Source organism: Mustela nigripes, chromosome 6, assembly GCF_022355385.1.
Source record: "Mustela nigripes isolate SB6536 chromosome 6, MUSNIG.SB6536, whole genome shotgun sequence".
Lineage (NCBI taxonomy): Eukaryota > Metazoa > Chordata > Mammalia > Carnivora > Mustelidae > Mustela > Mustela nigripes.
This window is the reverse complement of record NC_081562.1, coordinates 330,243-345,924: the sequence shown is the minus strand read 5'-3', so window position 1 is coordinate 345,924 and position 15,682 is coordinate 330,243. Positions and strand designations below refer to the sequence as shown.

General features: G+C 53.3%; 1 protein-coding gene across 5 annotated transcripts in view; it reads left to right on the top strand.

Annotated features, from left to right (window-relative positions):
- The window catches only part of PPP6R2 (protein phosphatase 6 regulatory subunit 2), an 87,707-nt gene that overhangs the window by 42,174 nt on the left and 29,851 nt on the right, over positions 1-15,682 (top strand). For 4 of the 5 annotated variants that reach the window (XM_059401682.1, XM_059401681.1, XM_059401683.1 and 1 more), the window contains 2 exons: positions 6,553-6,795; positions 14,120-14,306. In XM_059401682.1, the coding sequence (XP_059257665.1) occupies positions 6,569-6,795; positions 14,120-14,306 (414 nt within the window). In that variant the 5' untranslated portion in view covers positions 6,553-6,568. Of the gene's footprint in view, positions 1-6,552; positions 6,796-14,096; positions 14,307-15,682 lie in introns of those variants that run through there. The other variant, XM_059401684.1, reaches the window with a different exon arrangement.

The following is a 15,682-nucleotide window of genomic DNA, read 5'->3' as shown; positions in this document are numbered from 1 at the left end:
ACTTACCGGTTTATTTTCTTAATGGTATCATTCAAAGAGCAGAAGTTTTAAAGTTTGATGAAGTGTTGTTTATTAGTTTTTTTTTTCTTTTTTTTTTTTTAATTTATTTGACAGGCAGAGATCACAAGTAGGCAGAGAGGGAGGCAGAGAGAGAGGAAGGAAAGCAGGCTCCCCACTGAGCAGAGAGCCCGATGCGGGGCTCGATCCCAGGACCCTGAGATCAGGACCTGAGCTGAAGGCAGCGGCTTAAACCCACTGAGCCACCCAGGCGCCCCAGGTTTTTTCTTTTAACAATTTTTCTTTTAAGTAGGTTCCACACCCAGTAAGGAGCCCAGCACAGGGCTTGAATTCATGACCCTGAGATCAGGACCTGCGCTGAGATCGAGAGTTGAATCCTTCACTGATGGAGCCCCCAGCCCCCAGTTTATGTTTTCTTATGTGTTCTCTATCCCAAGTCTGTAAAGATTTTCTTTCCTCAGGTTTTCATCTAGAAATTTTAGTTTTAGTTTTGATGGCTAAGGCCGTGTTTGTGTGTGGTGTGAGGTAGGGGTTGAGTTTCATTTTATTTGTAGATGTGCAGTTTCCAGTACTTTCCTCACGGAGTTGCTCTGGCACATTTACTGAAAGTCCGTTGGCCACACCCATGTCGGTCTATTTCTGTGCTTTCTGTTTTGTTCTTTTGAGACACCAGAGCCATCCTGATTAATGTCAGTCGTTGTGAGTCTCGACATCGGGCGGCGCTGGTACTTGGCTTTGTTCTTCCTTTTTAAAAGCGTTTTGCCTATTCGAGGTGTTTTTTTTTTTTTTTTTTTTTTTTTTTTTTTTTTTTTTTTTTTTTTTAATTTTCTTAAATTTCCATGTACATTTTAGAAATCTGCTAGGATTTGGAGCACTGGGTTGCTCAGTTGGTTAAGTGTCTGCATTTGGCTCAGGTCATGATCCTGGGGTCCCGGGATTGAGTCTGGTGGGGAGCCTGCTCCTCCCTCTGCCTGCTCTGCCTGCAGCTCCCCTGCTCGGGCTTGCTCTCTGACAAATAAAATCTTAAAAAAAATAAATAAATAAAGACACTAATAGGTTGACAGTAGAAGGATGTTGAAGGATATAGTGACCCGAACCAGAAGAGTGTGCCGTGTCCATGTCCGACAGAGCAGACGTAAGACGGGGTATATTGCCAGATACGACGAGGGATGTTTCAAGACAAAGAGGCACTACACTGAGAAGACCTACAATTCTGAATATGCATCCACGTAATAAAGGAGATTCAGAATACATGAAGCAAACACTTGCAGAATCCAAAGGAGAGATACATAACTCAGCAGTTAAGAGGTGAGGGTCACAGTTTCCTCTCAGGGTGTCACAGCAAGTAGATGGATCGTGAGTGCGCAGGAGACTTGGAAACTTGTCCACCAGCTTGAGTTAACTGACCCACCTAACAGCAACAGAAGAAAAACTTCTCCGGCGCACAGCCATATTCACCAGGACGGACCTTGGCATCGGCAAGGTCATCGTCAGCAGGCTGGGGGGGTATCTAGCTCACTCCTTATTGCTGTACAGCTTACAGAAGAAGGGTTTTCTTGTTTTTAAAGGGTTGTTAAGAAAAAGAAAAAAAGAATGTGCAACAGAAACCCTATGTGGCCTACAAAGCTGAAAATAGGATCCTGCTAAAAAATCTGGTCTATTTCTGTCTTTATAGCTTTTTACAGAAAAAGTTTGTTGACCCCTATGCTAGGCCATAAAACAAATATCAGTACATTTGAAAGGAGTGAAATAATATAAGCCTGTTATCTGATCACAACAGAAATTATATATAAACAAAAAAGAGATGGGAGTTCCCCTCTGTCTGGTAGATGGGAGGCTGCCTGATTCATGAATCATTTAATAAAACCAATTGGGGGGCGCCTGGGTGGCTCAGTGGGTTAAAGCCTCTGCCTTCGGCTCAGGTCATGACCCAGGGTCCTGGGATCTGCTCAGCAGGGAGCCTGCTGTCCCCCTCTTTCTCTGCCTGCCTCTCTGCCTACTTGTGATCTCTGTCCAAAAAAAAAAAGCTGTATCTTAAAAAAAAAAAAAAAAAAGATGTTTAGAAAATCCCAAAATAGGGACATCTGGGTGGCTCAGTCAGTTAAGTGTCTGCCTTTGGCTCATGTCATGGTCTCCAGGTCCTGGAATTGAGCCCTGCATCAGGCTCCCTGCTCACTGGGGAGTCTGCTGCTCTCCCTCTCTCTCTGCCCCTCCCCGACGCTCATTCTCTTCCCCTCCAAATAAAATCTTTTTTAAAAATCTCAAAATAAGTGGAAAATGTTATACTTGGATTCGGTGAAAATGGAAACATGAAAGCTATGGGGTACAAGCAGAGCAGTGCTTGGAGGCAAATTTGTAGCTTTGATGTTCACACTAGAAAAGTGGAAAGGTCTAAAAACCAATGATCTAATAACTTAAGCTAGAGAAAGAAGAGCAAATAAAACCCAAAGTGCAGTAGGAAGGAAATTACAAAGACAGAAGAGGAAATCACTGAAACAGAATATGCACAAATAACAGAGAAAAAAAATAAAGCTAAAACTTTGTTCCTCAAAAAGATCAGTAAAATTGATAAACCTTTGGGGCGCCTGGGTGGCTCAGTGGGTTAAGCCTCTGCCCCAGCTTGGGTCATGATTCCAGAGTCCTGGGATCGAGCCCCGCATCGGGCGCTCTGCTCAGCGGGGAGCCTGCTTCCCCCTCTCTCTGCCTGCTTGTGATCTGTGTCAAATAAATAAAATCTTAAAAAAAATTGATAAACCTTTATTTGCACTGATGAAGAAAAAAGACAGGGCAGATATTACTAGTAAGTAAGAGTGAAAGAGCAGTGTCACTACAGATCCTGCTTGACATTAGAAGAATGACATGATGATGTTATGAATAACTTTATGCCGATAATTTAGTTGGTTTTGGTAAAATGGTCAGATTCATTCAGCAGTGCAAATTATCAGTATGAAAACAAGTAGAAATAGAAAATACCTATTAAGGAAATGGAATTCATAAGTTGAAATGTCATCAAAGAAAATCTTAGACCCTTGGCTTTACTGCTGAACTCTGCTGAATGTTTTAGGAAGAGGTAATACCAGTGTTTTGTTTTGTTTTGTTTTTTTAAGATTTTTATTTGACAGAGATCACAAGTAGGCAGAGAGGCAGGCGGAGAGAGAGGAGGAAGCAGACTCCCCGCCGAGCAGAGAGCCCGATGCGGGACCCGATCCCAGGACCCTGAGATCATGACCTGAGCTGAAGGCAGAGGCCTAACCCGCTGAGCCCCCCAGGTACCCTGGTAATACCAGCTTTAGGTAAACTCTGTAAGCGCAGGTGAAGAGTGGACTCCCCAGCATATCTCATGAATGCAGAGTGAACCGTGATGCCACAGGCGGTGCAGACAGCAGGCCGGGGTTGGTGCCGCCGCTCCTCCAGTCTGCCGAGTGATGTTTGCTTGCTGCTTGCTGTTCCGCTTGTTCGACCTCTTTAAGAAATTTTAACCTGTATCTTTATCTTTATTTATTTATTATTTTCTTAAACCGTAGTTATTTATTGGAGGGGGGTAAGGGAGGAGGGCAGGGTCAGAGGGAGAGAGACTTTTTTTTTTTTAAAAAGAATTTATTTGGGGGCGCCTGGGTGGCTCAGTGGTTTAAGCCTCTGCCTTCAGCTCAGGTCATGATCTCAGGGTCCTGGGATCGAGTCCCGCATCGGGCTCTCCGCTCAGTGGGGAGCCTGCTTCCCTCTCTCTCTCTCTGCCTGCCTCTGCCTACTTGTGCTCTCTCTCTCTCTGTCAAATAAATAAATAACATCTTTAAAAAAAAAAAAAGAATTTATTTGGGAGGGGAGCATGCAAGAGCTGGAGGAGGGGCAGAGGGAGAGACAGAAGCCGACTCGCCGCTGAGCAGGGAATGCGGGGCGGGGCTCGATCCCAGGACCCTGGGATCATGACATGAACCAAAGGCAGAGGCTTAGCCTACTGAGCCCCCCAAGTACCCCTGTACCTTTATACTGAATGTAAGTTTATACTCAGTGTGTAGTTAGTTCTTGATTTTTACAGTCTGGGCCGTTCTGTCTGCACTGGCCTGTTGGCGTGCTTGACGTAGTCAGCTCTCTTGCTGTCTTTTCCCATTTGTTGCTTCTTTCTCCTCCTCTTTCTTTTTCTTGTTGATCTGCCTTTGGATTATCCAGTCCTTTTTTAGGGTCCCGCTAGAAAAACGCGTCCATTTGGTTGGGATCCTGTGGTCCGCCCAGCCGCTTGCTCACTATGGCTGCGAGCAGGACCCAGACGCTGCCTCTGGCCACCGTGTCCTGCAGGTTCCAGTTCGGAAGAGAGCCTTGGCAAGGCGGGTGTCTCCCTCTAGTTGTTGTTTGCCTGCGCTGCCCGTTACCTGAGCACGGGAGTCGTGCTGCTGGGCATTTGGGAGAGACAGCCGTCCTCTCCTGAGATGACTTCTGGTCATTCTTTTTGCTTTCCCAGAGTATGTTGCTAGCACCCACAGATATCCATCCACACTCCTCACAAGAGAAATAGGAAGATCTTAGACTGTGGAGTCACCCACGCTGCCAGTCCGGGCCCCACCGACCCTGTTGCGGGCGCTGGCACTAGCACGGCCCCAGCGCGCCGTTTGTTAGCTCAGTTTGCCGAGGCGGGTGGGGTCGAATAAGCGAGACCTTCTGAGCACGCGGCCCTGTGCAGCTGGGGCAAGGTGGGAAAGCGCCCTCACTCTGTATCGGAGGAAAACAATGTCCTTGTGGCAAGGGTAGGACTGGGGAGACAGCAGGAAGTGCCGGAGGGCCTGGTGAGTGCGGCAGAGCTCTGAGGCCCAGATGGGAGGAGCCTGAAGATGTCTGTGCTTTGAAAAAATGACTTCGATGCAGCGACAGGGACAGGCTCTGAAGCGACAGGGACAGGGGCTGGCTGGCCGAGGGGCTCCTGCATTGTGTGGGATCTTTTACTCTTCTGAATAAAAGTACTGGAGAAGAGAAATCTCATCTCATGTTAATGGTATGACATTGAAGAGATTTAATAATTTCAAGGTACAGGTTTCACTTTGCTAAGGATATAGGCCTTATAGTCTTCATTTTGTATCAAACAGTGAAAACTTTGCAGCAAACAGCCTAGGCCCTGGGAGCCTGTCCTATGATACTCACTGAGCAGGACAGACCGTGTGTAGTCCAGGCAAAGACAGCAAGAGCCTGGAGAGGGTGGTGTGTGGGAGAAGCGGGGGGCGGGGGCAGTCAAGAGCGTCTTCCAGGGCGCCGGGGTGGCTCAGTGGGGTAAGCCTCTTCCTTCAGCTCAGGTCATGATCTCAGGGTCCTGGGATTGAGTCCCGCATCAGGCTCTCTGCTCCACAGGGAGCCTGCTTCCCCTCCTCTCTCTCTGCCTGCCTCTCTGCCTACTTGTGATCTCTGTCTGTCAAATAAATAAATCTTTAAAAAAAAAAAAAAAGGCGGCTTCTAGGGGGTGTGCGTGTGAGGGTGCTTGTGGCACCGGGATAAGCCTGGATCATTTGGCACGATGGGGATGGGAGAGGAGGCCCGGCTAGGGGTTGGCAGAATTGCGGAAGGCCAGACAGCAGAGTGAGCTATCAGGAGATTGACTTGCTCGGGTTTCACGTTCTTTTATGAGATGGTCAGTCAGGTGCGGTCAGGAGCGTAGACAAAGGGGAGGCTCAGGAAAACAGTTTGTTATAGGTACAGTCCTAGAGACGGGAGGTGTGGGCCTCACGCAGGGCCACATGGGGAAGTCCCAGGGGAGTCAGGAGGCAGAAGAGGGGGTGGGGGAACACTTATGCCACGAGCTTTATTGGGGTTTCCATGGGAAAGACAAGGCAGGGCAGGATGGGCAGCTTAGGGCACCTAATTTGAATAGTTTTGGTGGACTCTAAGCCATATGGGTGGTCCCTACTTGCCTGGCCCCTGGCCCTGGGACGATAAAGGGAGAGGAAGATGGTTTCCTGGGATGTGTGGGCCCAGAGAAGAGTCGTTGCTCTGGACAGATTAGTTTGCAGATCATAGTAGCGCTCTGGCTCGGCCCTTTGCCGTCTTTGAGGATTGGCTCGTTCTGGGAGGGACGGTTTGTCCCTGGACAAAGAGGCTTCTTAAGATGTCAGACATGATCTACAGACAATGTATGCAATACAGAGACGTCTGGGGAGAGGTGCCTAGTGGTCCTTGGGCGGGGGTTGGACCCTGAGAGGCTGGGTAGGTCGTAGAGCTGTTACATTTCTTGGGTTGGAGATGCATCCCCAGGGCTGACACCGGGGAGACTGGGGATGTGTTGGCCTCGGGGACCCGAGGAGGGGGTGAGAGCACTGAAGGTGGGTCAGCCGGAGGGCACCGAGAGAAGCTGCAGGGCCTGCGCTGTAGAGGATCTGGGAAGTCCTTGCGAGCTCTGGAGCCAGACCTGGAGAGACCTGCTGAGGCAGTTCCTGGGGAGAGCACCGTCGAGCGCAGGCTGGTGTCGGGGACGGCCTTGCGGGACTTGGCCGTAGACTCGCTGAGGGTGAATTCACACTGCGTGAGAGACGTGACCCCTTCTGTCTTTGCTTGCAGTTTCGTGGCCGTCACCATGTTCTGGAAGTTTGACTTGAACACCACGTCCCACGTCGACAAGCTGTTGGACAAGGAGGATGTGACACTGCGGGAGCTCATGGACGAGGATGACGTCCTGCAGGAGTGCAAGGCTCAGAACCAGAAGCTGCTGGGCTTCCTGTGCCGGCAGCAGTGCATGGAGGAGCTGGTGAGCCTCATCACACGGGACCCGCCGCTGGACATGGAGGAGAAGGTCCGCTTCAAGTATGTACTGAGGCTGTGGCCGGCCGGAGCTGGGCAGGGCTGCGGGGAGGCGGCGGGCGGCGCTGGAGGACGGCCGGAGCCAGGGCTTCTGACGAAGAGCCCCCTGTAAACGCTTACCCCGAGAAGTAAGGAAGCCACTCTCCGGGGGGCTTGTTTTCGTGAGGGTTAAGATTTGGCATCTCTGTGTGTGTATTTCTCATCCTGAGCTCTGGGGAGTGACTGTGACGGCGTGTTCTGGGTGAAAATGTGCTGAGAGCAGACTGACCCCAGGTCGGAGGCGGATGGACTGCGGCAGATGGGCTGCACCCCAGCGGGAAGCAGGTCCCAGGCTGCTGAATGGCCTCCTGGGGGGATGGGCAGCACGTGACCTCTTGACCGTGGGAAGTGCCCACTGTGGGGTGTTGGGGTCAGAGGAAAGTGGCCTGTCACCGGTGGTACTGACCGTTCTCCAAGTTTTCCTAAAATGTCCCATTCAGCTGTTGGCTACGGTGTGAGGACATGGCAGGAGGGAGGTGGTGCTGTGGTGAGGGACTGGGGATGAGAACAGAGGAGTAGGAATGAGGGGGACAGGGCAGAGCAGCAGTACCTGGGACTAGTGACACAGGGCTGGGGGCAGACAGGGTAGCCTGCGGGGGCTCCTGTGTCCGCGGAGCATCACACACTGTGCGCTGGTGAAGTCTTAGAACAGGGTTGGCTGACTGGCCCACAGGTCACATCCTGTCTTCGTGTGGCCTGCAAGCTATGAATAGTTTTACACTTTTTATTTTTTTTTATTTTTTTATTTCTTTTTTTAAAGATTTTATTTATTTATTTGACAGACAGAGATCACAAGCAGACAGAGAGGCAGGCGGAGAGAGAGGGGGAAGCAGGCTCCCCGTTGAGCAGAGAGCCCGATACGGGGCTTGATCCCAGGACCCTGAGATCATGACTGGAGCCGAAGGCAGAGGCTTTAACCCACTGAGCCACCCAGGCCCCCCAGTTTTACACTTTTTAAAAAGATTTTATTTCTTTATTTGACAGAGACACAGCGAGAGAGGGAACACAAGCAGGGGAAGTGGGAGAGCGACTAGCAGGCTTCCCGCTGAGCAGGGAGCCCGATGCAGGGCTCGATCCCAGGACCCTGGGATCATGTGTCCCCTGCAACACATGCCTGAGCTGAAGGCAGACACCCAACGACTGAGCCACCCGGGTGCCCCTAGTTTTAAATTTTTAAATGGTTGAAAAAAAAATCAAAGGAGTAATACTTTGTTACACATGAAATTGATATCAAATCCACATTTCAATTGTCCATGAAGAAAGTCTTGTTGAAGGGCATCTGGGTGTCTCAGTCATTAAGCGTCTGCCTTCGGCTCAGGTCATGATCTCAGGGTCCTGGGATCAAGCCCCACATCAGGCTCCCTGCTCGGTGGGAGCCTGCTTTTCCCTCTCCCTCTGCTGCTCCCCCTGCTTGTGTGCGCACGCGCTTTCTCTCTCTCTCTCTCTGTCAGATAAATGAATAAATAAAATCTTAGAAAAGAAAAAAAAGAAAGTCTTGTTGGAAGGCAGCCACACTCAGCCTTTGGTGTCTACACGAGCAGAGTTGACAGTTACAACATAGACTATCTAAAGTATCTGCTCTTTGGACCTTTGCAGAAGTCTCTGTTGCCCTTTCTCTCTGACGGAAGAGAGTACCAGAGAGAGCAACGAGAAGTGCCCGTTGCAGGGGACACTTGATTTAGGGACACCCATTTAGGGCAATCAGTCATGGCCTCTGAGGGGGAGCCATGTCATTGCTGGCAGAGGAGAGCCCTAGATGGAGGCGGGAGCTTGTTTGTAGAGGAGCCTGTGGGTGCGGGGGCACGCTGGCTGTCTGAAAAGTCAGATAGAAGCTGCTGGGCACGGGACATGCCTGGTCAGTGCCCCTCAGCATCACTGAGGATGGCCGTCATCCATTTACCCTCTCACCCCAAACGTGTCCTGTTCGGTGCTAAGTTATGTGGTCTCCCTGCAGAGAGGGCGTTGGTTAGCAGGACGGGGAGCTGGGGTGCGGGCACTGTGTTCTGGATCAGGGCAGAAGGGTCCCGGAGTGGCATCAGCGAGCCAGGAGACATTCATGGTCATCGTCACAGAGTTTGGGGAAACTGAGTAGTGGGTGGGTATGGAGCCACGCGAACAAGAAGACAGTGAGGGAACTATACCCGGGGGGACTTACGTAAGTCCAGATGTAAGTAGAGTGAACACGTCCGCTCCGCTGTGAACGGAGCCTCCGTGTCCATACAAGGTCAGCATAGCCCTGTGTTTAGCCAAGAATTGTGCTGTGATTTTTAGAGGGAGGGTGAGGGGCGGGCGGCAGGGGCGCTCCATCTTCACCTTCATTGTAGGAGGTCGGCTTTCACACTGGAAGGTGAAAGTGAAGACATACGTCTCTATTTTACTTAGACACCTGGAGGCCGACCACAGAGCTGAGGACAGGCGTGGGGTGCGCAGGGACGTGGGGCGGGAGGCTGCCCTTCCCCAGCCCGGGGAACTGAGTTTGAAAGGGCGTGTCTGTAGCCCAAATCAAAACTTAAGATTTTTTCATTTTAAAATCAATTTGAAGATTCCTTTTTGAGTAGAGGAGTAGGACGGACGGATAGATGGTGAGGAGGCAGGAATGAAGTAGAGTGAGTGGGTCTGGCCACACCCTTGCCTCCCCGGAGCCGCTGGCCTGCTTCTCCACCCCGGATGACTGCCCACCTCCACCGGTCTGGCCGTGGTGCCTCTGGGCGGCGGCTCTGAGCAGTGTAACTGGTCGCTCCCCCTGCCTGACTACAGGCTGGCTCATGCGGAGACCCCTTTCCCGATCGTGGGGGATGCGCCGGAGCCATGCCGGTTCCGAAGAAGCTGCCCGTGGGTGGCGTGAGGGCAGGGAGCAGCCGTTGTTCCTGCGGAAAGCCCGAGGCTGCTGCAGGCGGTGAGGGCTCGGTGAGGGCTCTGCGCGGCAGCCCTGGGCTGAGAAGCGGTCTCCCTGGTCCAGCCTGAGAGCCACGAGGAGGTGCTGGTCTTTTTCTGAAAATTCCTGTCCAGTTTGCCTGTTGAGTTCTCAGCCTTTTGAGGAACAGGAAGTCAGCAGACCGACCCCAAGACGGTGCTGCCGTTACTTGCAAGGTGCTGTGGGGGAGTGTGTTCTGTGGCCCTGGGCCGTGGGCTTCTGGAATCCAGATTGCAGGGTTAGAAGTGCTCACCTGTCGGGAAATGGGGCTGCAGCAGGATAGCCCCGCAGAAAGGACACCCTCCAGAAGACCCATCCTACGGGGAGGAGGGCTGAGCCCAGGTGCCCGATGACCCCCCGGGGGGGCAGCACTTCTTGGCACAGAGGGAGGTGTCTGAAGGGGCACGAGGGCTCCCTCCATCCTCCCTCTGATAAGCCAGGGCCCACCCTCCGTTTCCCAGGAGCTCGTTGTGTCATCGCTGGCCTCCTTCCTGTGGGGAGTTGTCTCTAGTCGGTGCTGGAGGAGGAGGACCGTGGGAGGGTCTGACTGCGCACCCACTCCCTCTGGTGTAGACCCTGCACAGACACCCCTGGGTGTGCTTTAGACGCCGCCGCGGTCGGCTCCTCTTCCTGGCCTTGTCGTGGACATGCCAGATGCAGTAGGGCTCCCAGGTTTTGTCTCCTCCAGGGGGCACTTGGGCCCTTGTGTGGTTCCGTCGTCCTGGGAGATCACCCCCAGGGTCCGGACAGGACAGTTTCAACCAGACAGGTTTCAGAGTGCAGTGTCAGCCGTAAGCACCGAGACGCTGTGTCCGGGCTTCTGGTCACTGACGGTGCAGGTGCCCCTGCGTCCGGGCTTCTGGTCACTGACGGTGCAGGTGCCCCTGGGCCCTTTCGGCCTGTCGGTCGTGGCCTTCCCCACAGGGAAGCTTCCCGTGTTGTTTCTTTGATAATCTTCTCCCCACCGGTTTGCCCTCTGTTTTCTCTTCCTGGGACTTGTCGTCGGGTGTTAGACCACCTGAATTCGTGCTTTCCTCCTCTTTTCGCTCTGGATGTCTTGTCTTTGCCTTTTTGTCTACGTCTGAGAGGCTTCTTCACGTGCTGTCTTCCTGTCCTGCTGATTTGTAAGCTTTCCATCACATTTCTGATTGAGGGGGTCTTTCTTATCGTCAGGCATTTTACCTCCAAGCCTCCATTTCCTGCTCGTGGCCACTCTGGGTTGGGGCAGAGCGTTTCCGGGAGTTTCCATGTGTTCCCGCACGTCTCGTCTCCTGGCAGCTGTGTGTTTGGTCAGCCCTTGGCTCCTTCTGGCCGAGAGGTGCCGACGCCGGTGTGGGGTCTGATGGGGCCTGCTCGCCGTGCGTGCTTGTGGGCCACAGGTGGCCCACCGCTTGGGTAGGCTGTGCCTGGTTGACCTCGCTCTGTCCCACGGTTTCTCCAGAAAGTAATCCTCCCCGCTCCTAGCTGCGGGGGGAGGACCTGACGGCAGCCTCAGTCAGGAAGCTTTGGTTTTTGTTTTTGCTTTTTACCAGGCCCCCTGTTTCTGGCCAGCGTGTCGTCAGTCCCTCAGCTGTGCCTGATGTCTCCGAGTCAGGAGCTGCTCTGCCCTGTCTTTTCCAGGGGTAACTTGTGAGTCCTGAGTACCGGCAAGGGACGGGCCGGAAGCCTGCTGCTCTCCTGAGCCGCGCCTTCCCGCCGGCCCGGTTAGCCGCTGCCTCTGTGGCCAGGCCTCTCTGCAGTGGTTTCTCGCGGGCGCTCCCTCTGGCCGCCTGACGCGGACTTCCCTGGCGCCCTGCCGCCCTCTGGGCCTTGCCGGCCGCCACTTCCCCTTTCCTTTCCTTTTCAAAGACGTTATTTATTTATCTGACAGAGAACACAAGTGGGCAGAGAGGCAGGCAGAGGGAGAGGAGGAAGCAGGCTCCCCGCTGAGCAGGGAGCCTGATGTGGGGCTCAGTCCCAGGACTGGGATCAGGACCTGAGCGGAAGGCAGAGGCTGAACCCACTGAGCCACCCAGGCGCCCCTGCCTGTTTTTTTGAAGAATAATTGTAAAAGGCCAATAAAGAAAACCTCAGTCCCTGTACCTAGATGTAACCTTTGAGGGTCAGTGCCTTACAGCTTGTCTTGCCACATGTGTGCACATTTGCTTGTGTGTGGAAACCAGGTTGGGGCCTTTCCACGTGCTCTGGAAACATTTTTGAAGGAATAGTCTGTGCTTTCCTCTGGGCCTTGGCTCTTTTGTAGCGTTGGTACATCTTCTCTGGTGGACATCTGGGTGCCCGTGTGATGTAAGGTCTAGCTCTGGCTTTCAGGGTCGCTGTGGCCTGGCCCTCCTGCCCTGCGCTCTGACCTCCTGTCCCTGGCAGCTGTGTGTCTTCCTCCATGCGGGTTTCATAGTGTACATTGCGGTGCTGAGGTGGCCGTGTGATCCTGGTGGCCATCCCGTGAGGTGGGTGGGCCCGGGTTACGCCTCTCGCCCCCTGCTCGCGGCCTGGGCCAGCTCTGTGTGCGCACAGCGGCCTCATGCCCAGCCTGCCCGCCTGGCACGGTGGCTCCGAGCTCTAGAAGGTGCTTTGTGTTCTCTGGGCTGATGAGAAACACCTGTCCCCTAGTCAGACCTAGATTTGTCGGCTTCTCCCCCTTCCACGTGAGTTGGCTGCCGTGCTCTGCTGCTTCCTCTGGAGTCTCCAACCCGGCCTCTGTAGCCAGTCCACAGTGCCCAGCCTGGTTTAGGCCTATGTGAGGGCCTAGGTTGGTGGCTGCCAGGAGCTGGAGGGTCGTGCGGGCTGACCTTGACCCTGGGCTTGCTGTTTCATGCACAGCCTTGTGGGGTGGCTGGGCACTTGCATCTCCTTGTTCAGATGGGAAAGCCCAGATGCAGAGAGGTTAGGTCACGTGCCTGAAGCTGCAGAGCGTGTCCCGTGGACTAGCAGGCGTTCCCCAGCGCAGTCCGCCCTGCTGGGGCCATCCGTATACCTTCTGCTCTGGCCCCAGTCACCCTTCCTGCATTCCCAGGTAGAACTGGGGATGGCACCAGACATTATTTGTTTGTTTTAAAGATTTATTTATTTATTTTATTAGAGAGCAAGAGAGAGAGAGGGCAGGGGGAGGGGCAGAGGGAGAGAATCTCCACCAGACCACCTGCTGCGCACAGGGTCCGTGGCGGGGCTCGATCCCGGGACCCTGAGAGCGTGACCTGAGCCAAAACCAAGAGTCGGACGCTCAACCGACGGAGCCCCACAGGCGCCCTGGCACCAGGCGTTGCTAATGGCCCTGCTGTTGTGGGCTCTGTCCTGGGTGCATCCGCTTGCTGGGTAGCTGTGCCTGTCCCAGGGCAATGGCAGTGACGCTGTGTCAGAGGTCAAGGCAGGGAGCAGAGGGATGTCAGGGGGTTCCATGTGATGGGATCAAGATTATTTCGTATCGGGCACCTGGGTGGCTCAGTGGGTTAATCCTCTGCCTTCAGCTCAGGTCATGATCTCAGGGTCCTGGGATCGAGTCCCACATCGGGCTCTCTGCTCAGCGGGGAGCCTGCTTCTTCCTCTCTCTCTCTCTGCCTGCCTCTCTGCCTACCTGTGATTTTTCTCTCTGTGTGTCAAATAAATAAAAATCTTTAAAAAAAAAAAAAAGATTATTTCGTATCTGAGGGGCACCTGGGTGGCTCAGTGGGTTGAGCCTCTGCCTTCAGCTCAGGTCATGGTCCCAGGGTCCTGGGATCGAGTCCTGCATTGGGCTCCTCCCTCAGCAGGGAGCCTGCTTCCCCCCTCTCTCTCTGCCTGCCTCTCTGCCTACTTGTGATCTCTGTCTGTCAAATAAATACATACATACATACATCTTTTAAAAAAAAGAAAAGACTATTTTGTATCTGGTCATTTTATGTGTCCAGGTATTGATGATTTGCCCACACGATGCCTCGTGACTGGCCCTGCATCTTGAGCGGCTGACCTGGCATTTCTTTAGCCCAGGGACAAGCTGGGGTCTCTGCTGCTGGTGCATAGGGGCGGGGAGGGCGAGGAGAGGGAGGCTATGTGTCACGGACTTGGGGTCACTAGCTGTGTTGTCACAGGAAGGAAGAGACCTGGCCTGAGGTCTTGAGAGAGGAGATCCCAAAAGATGAACGTGCGTTATTCAGAGATTGCGGTTGAGTCGGAAGAGAGGAGCTTTCACGGTGTAGGGGTGAGGAGGGAGGAAAATGTGTGTGACACGTGGAGCTCGTTGTAGTCAGAAATGCCCGTGGGTCATGGGATCCTCGTATTTTTACTCATTCCAAGGTCTGACCTGTGGACCTGCTTCCTGAGAGGCTGGTCATTAAGCAGCTTCCTGAGAGCTGAAGAAGTCTAATTTCACCTCCAGTTGCTTGTGTTGTGCCCTCTTAGGTACCCAAACACAGCCTGCGAGCTGCTGACGTGTGACGTGCCGCAGATCAACGACAGACTAGGAGGGGATGAGACTCTGCTGAACCTTCTGTATGATTTCTTGGACCACGAGCCGCCGCTCAATCCTCTGCTCGCCAGTTTTTTCAGCAAGACCATCGGCAATCTCATTGCACGAAAAACTGAACAGGTAAATAAACTGCCAGGCCCACGTGGCTGGGGGTGGCCTGCGTGGCCAGTGCTGGCGCAGCTGGCTGTCGGCGGTCACTGCGTGACCCGGGCTTCAGGGCTCGGAGAGCACTGTTTGTGACTCTTCCCCAGGGCACAGGTGGGGCGGGGTGCGCAGCTGCCATGTGAGTTGGAATCTGATAAGGAAAGTGGCTTCTGCTAGCTGGCTTAGGAAGAAGCAGCTCTTCCTGCCACCTGAGAGCTGCCCAGGACACAACACCAGGCTGGCTGGCTCTGTCCCGACTGGGCGGAGGCGTGAGGAATAGGAGGCAGGCCTGCGTCATGACAGGTTCTGAGGATGTCCGCCTTCTGAGATCTGCTGCTCTGTGGCGCGGCAGTATTTGTGTCTAGACACGGATGTTTCAAAGCAGATAAAGGAAAGCTTATAGCGTCAGGCTTCTGCGAAGAGAGTGAATTCGTTTCGTTAGCTGGAGCACAGCCTTGGAGTCCGTTCGTGCTTCTGCACCACCCACGCTGTGGACACGCAGAGACAGGGCATGTCGGAGCGGGGCCTCAGGCCTGTCACCAGCCCCAGCAGCTGGGCCTGGTGAGTCTTTCACCTTTAACCCTTGCCACCATCCCCAGTGCATTATTTCAGAACAGACACCAGATGTTGCAAGATTTTATTGTTCACGTTACCTTATATACCTCTAAGATACAAGGACTTTTAAAAATTCTTTTTTTTTAAAGATGTTATTTAGAGATAGCACAAGTAGGCAGAGTGGCAGGCAGAGGCAGAGAGAGAAGCAGGCTCCCTTCTACTGGGCGAAGAGCCTGACAAGGGACTCGATCCCAGGACCCTGGGATCATGACCTGAGCCGAAGGCAGCGGCTTACCCATCTGACCCACCCAGGCGCCCCTAAAAATTCTTTCAGTTCTAACTCTAGGAGGGGACAAAACTGTTGGGCAGATTGCATGATCATACCCCAGAATACTCATCGTTTACGTGTTCAGTATTGTGAAATATCCGTTGAGGGAACAGGCCACTATTTTATGTGCAGAGAGTTGTGGAGAAGGGCAGCCTCCAGGCAGATCATTGTTCCCTTGAAGAAATTCTTGGCATGTTGGAAATGTTCAGTGGAACATACGTTTCCCAGAATCCTGAACCTTAGCCTTGTCCGGGGCCTCAGAGGACTGTCTCACCTCAGATACTTCTCTGACCCAGTCAGGGGGTACATGAAGACTAGAGGGGATGCGGGTGATGAAAGAGCGTGCTTGTGGCGGCGCCGGCTCCAGGACACGACAGTGCGTCCTCGCACGCCAGTGATGAGGGCAAGGGTTGTGGTCCGTATGGCTGTGGGCAGTGGGGGTCAGTGGCTGTGGGCAGTCGGGGGGCAG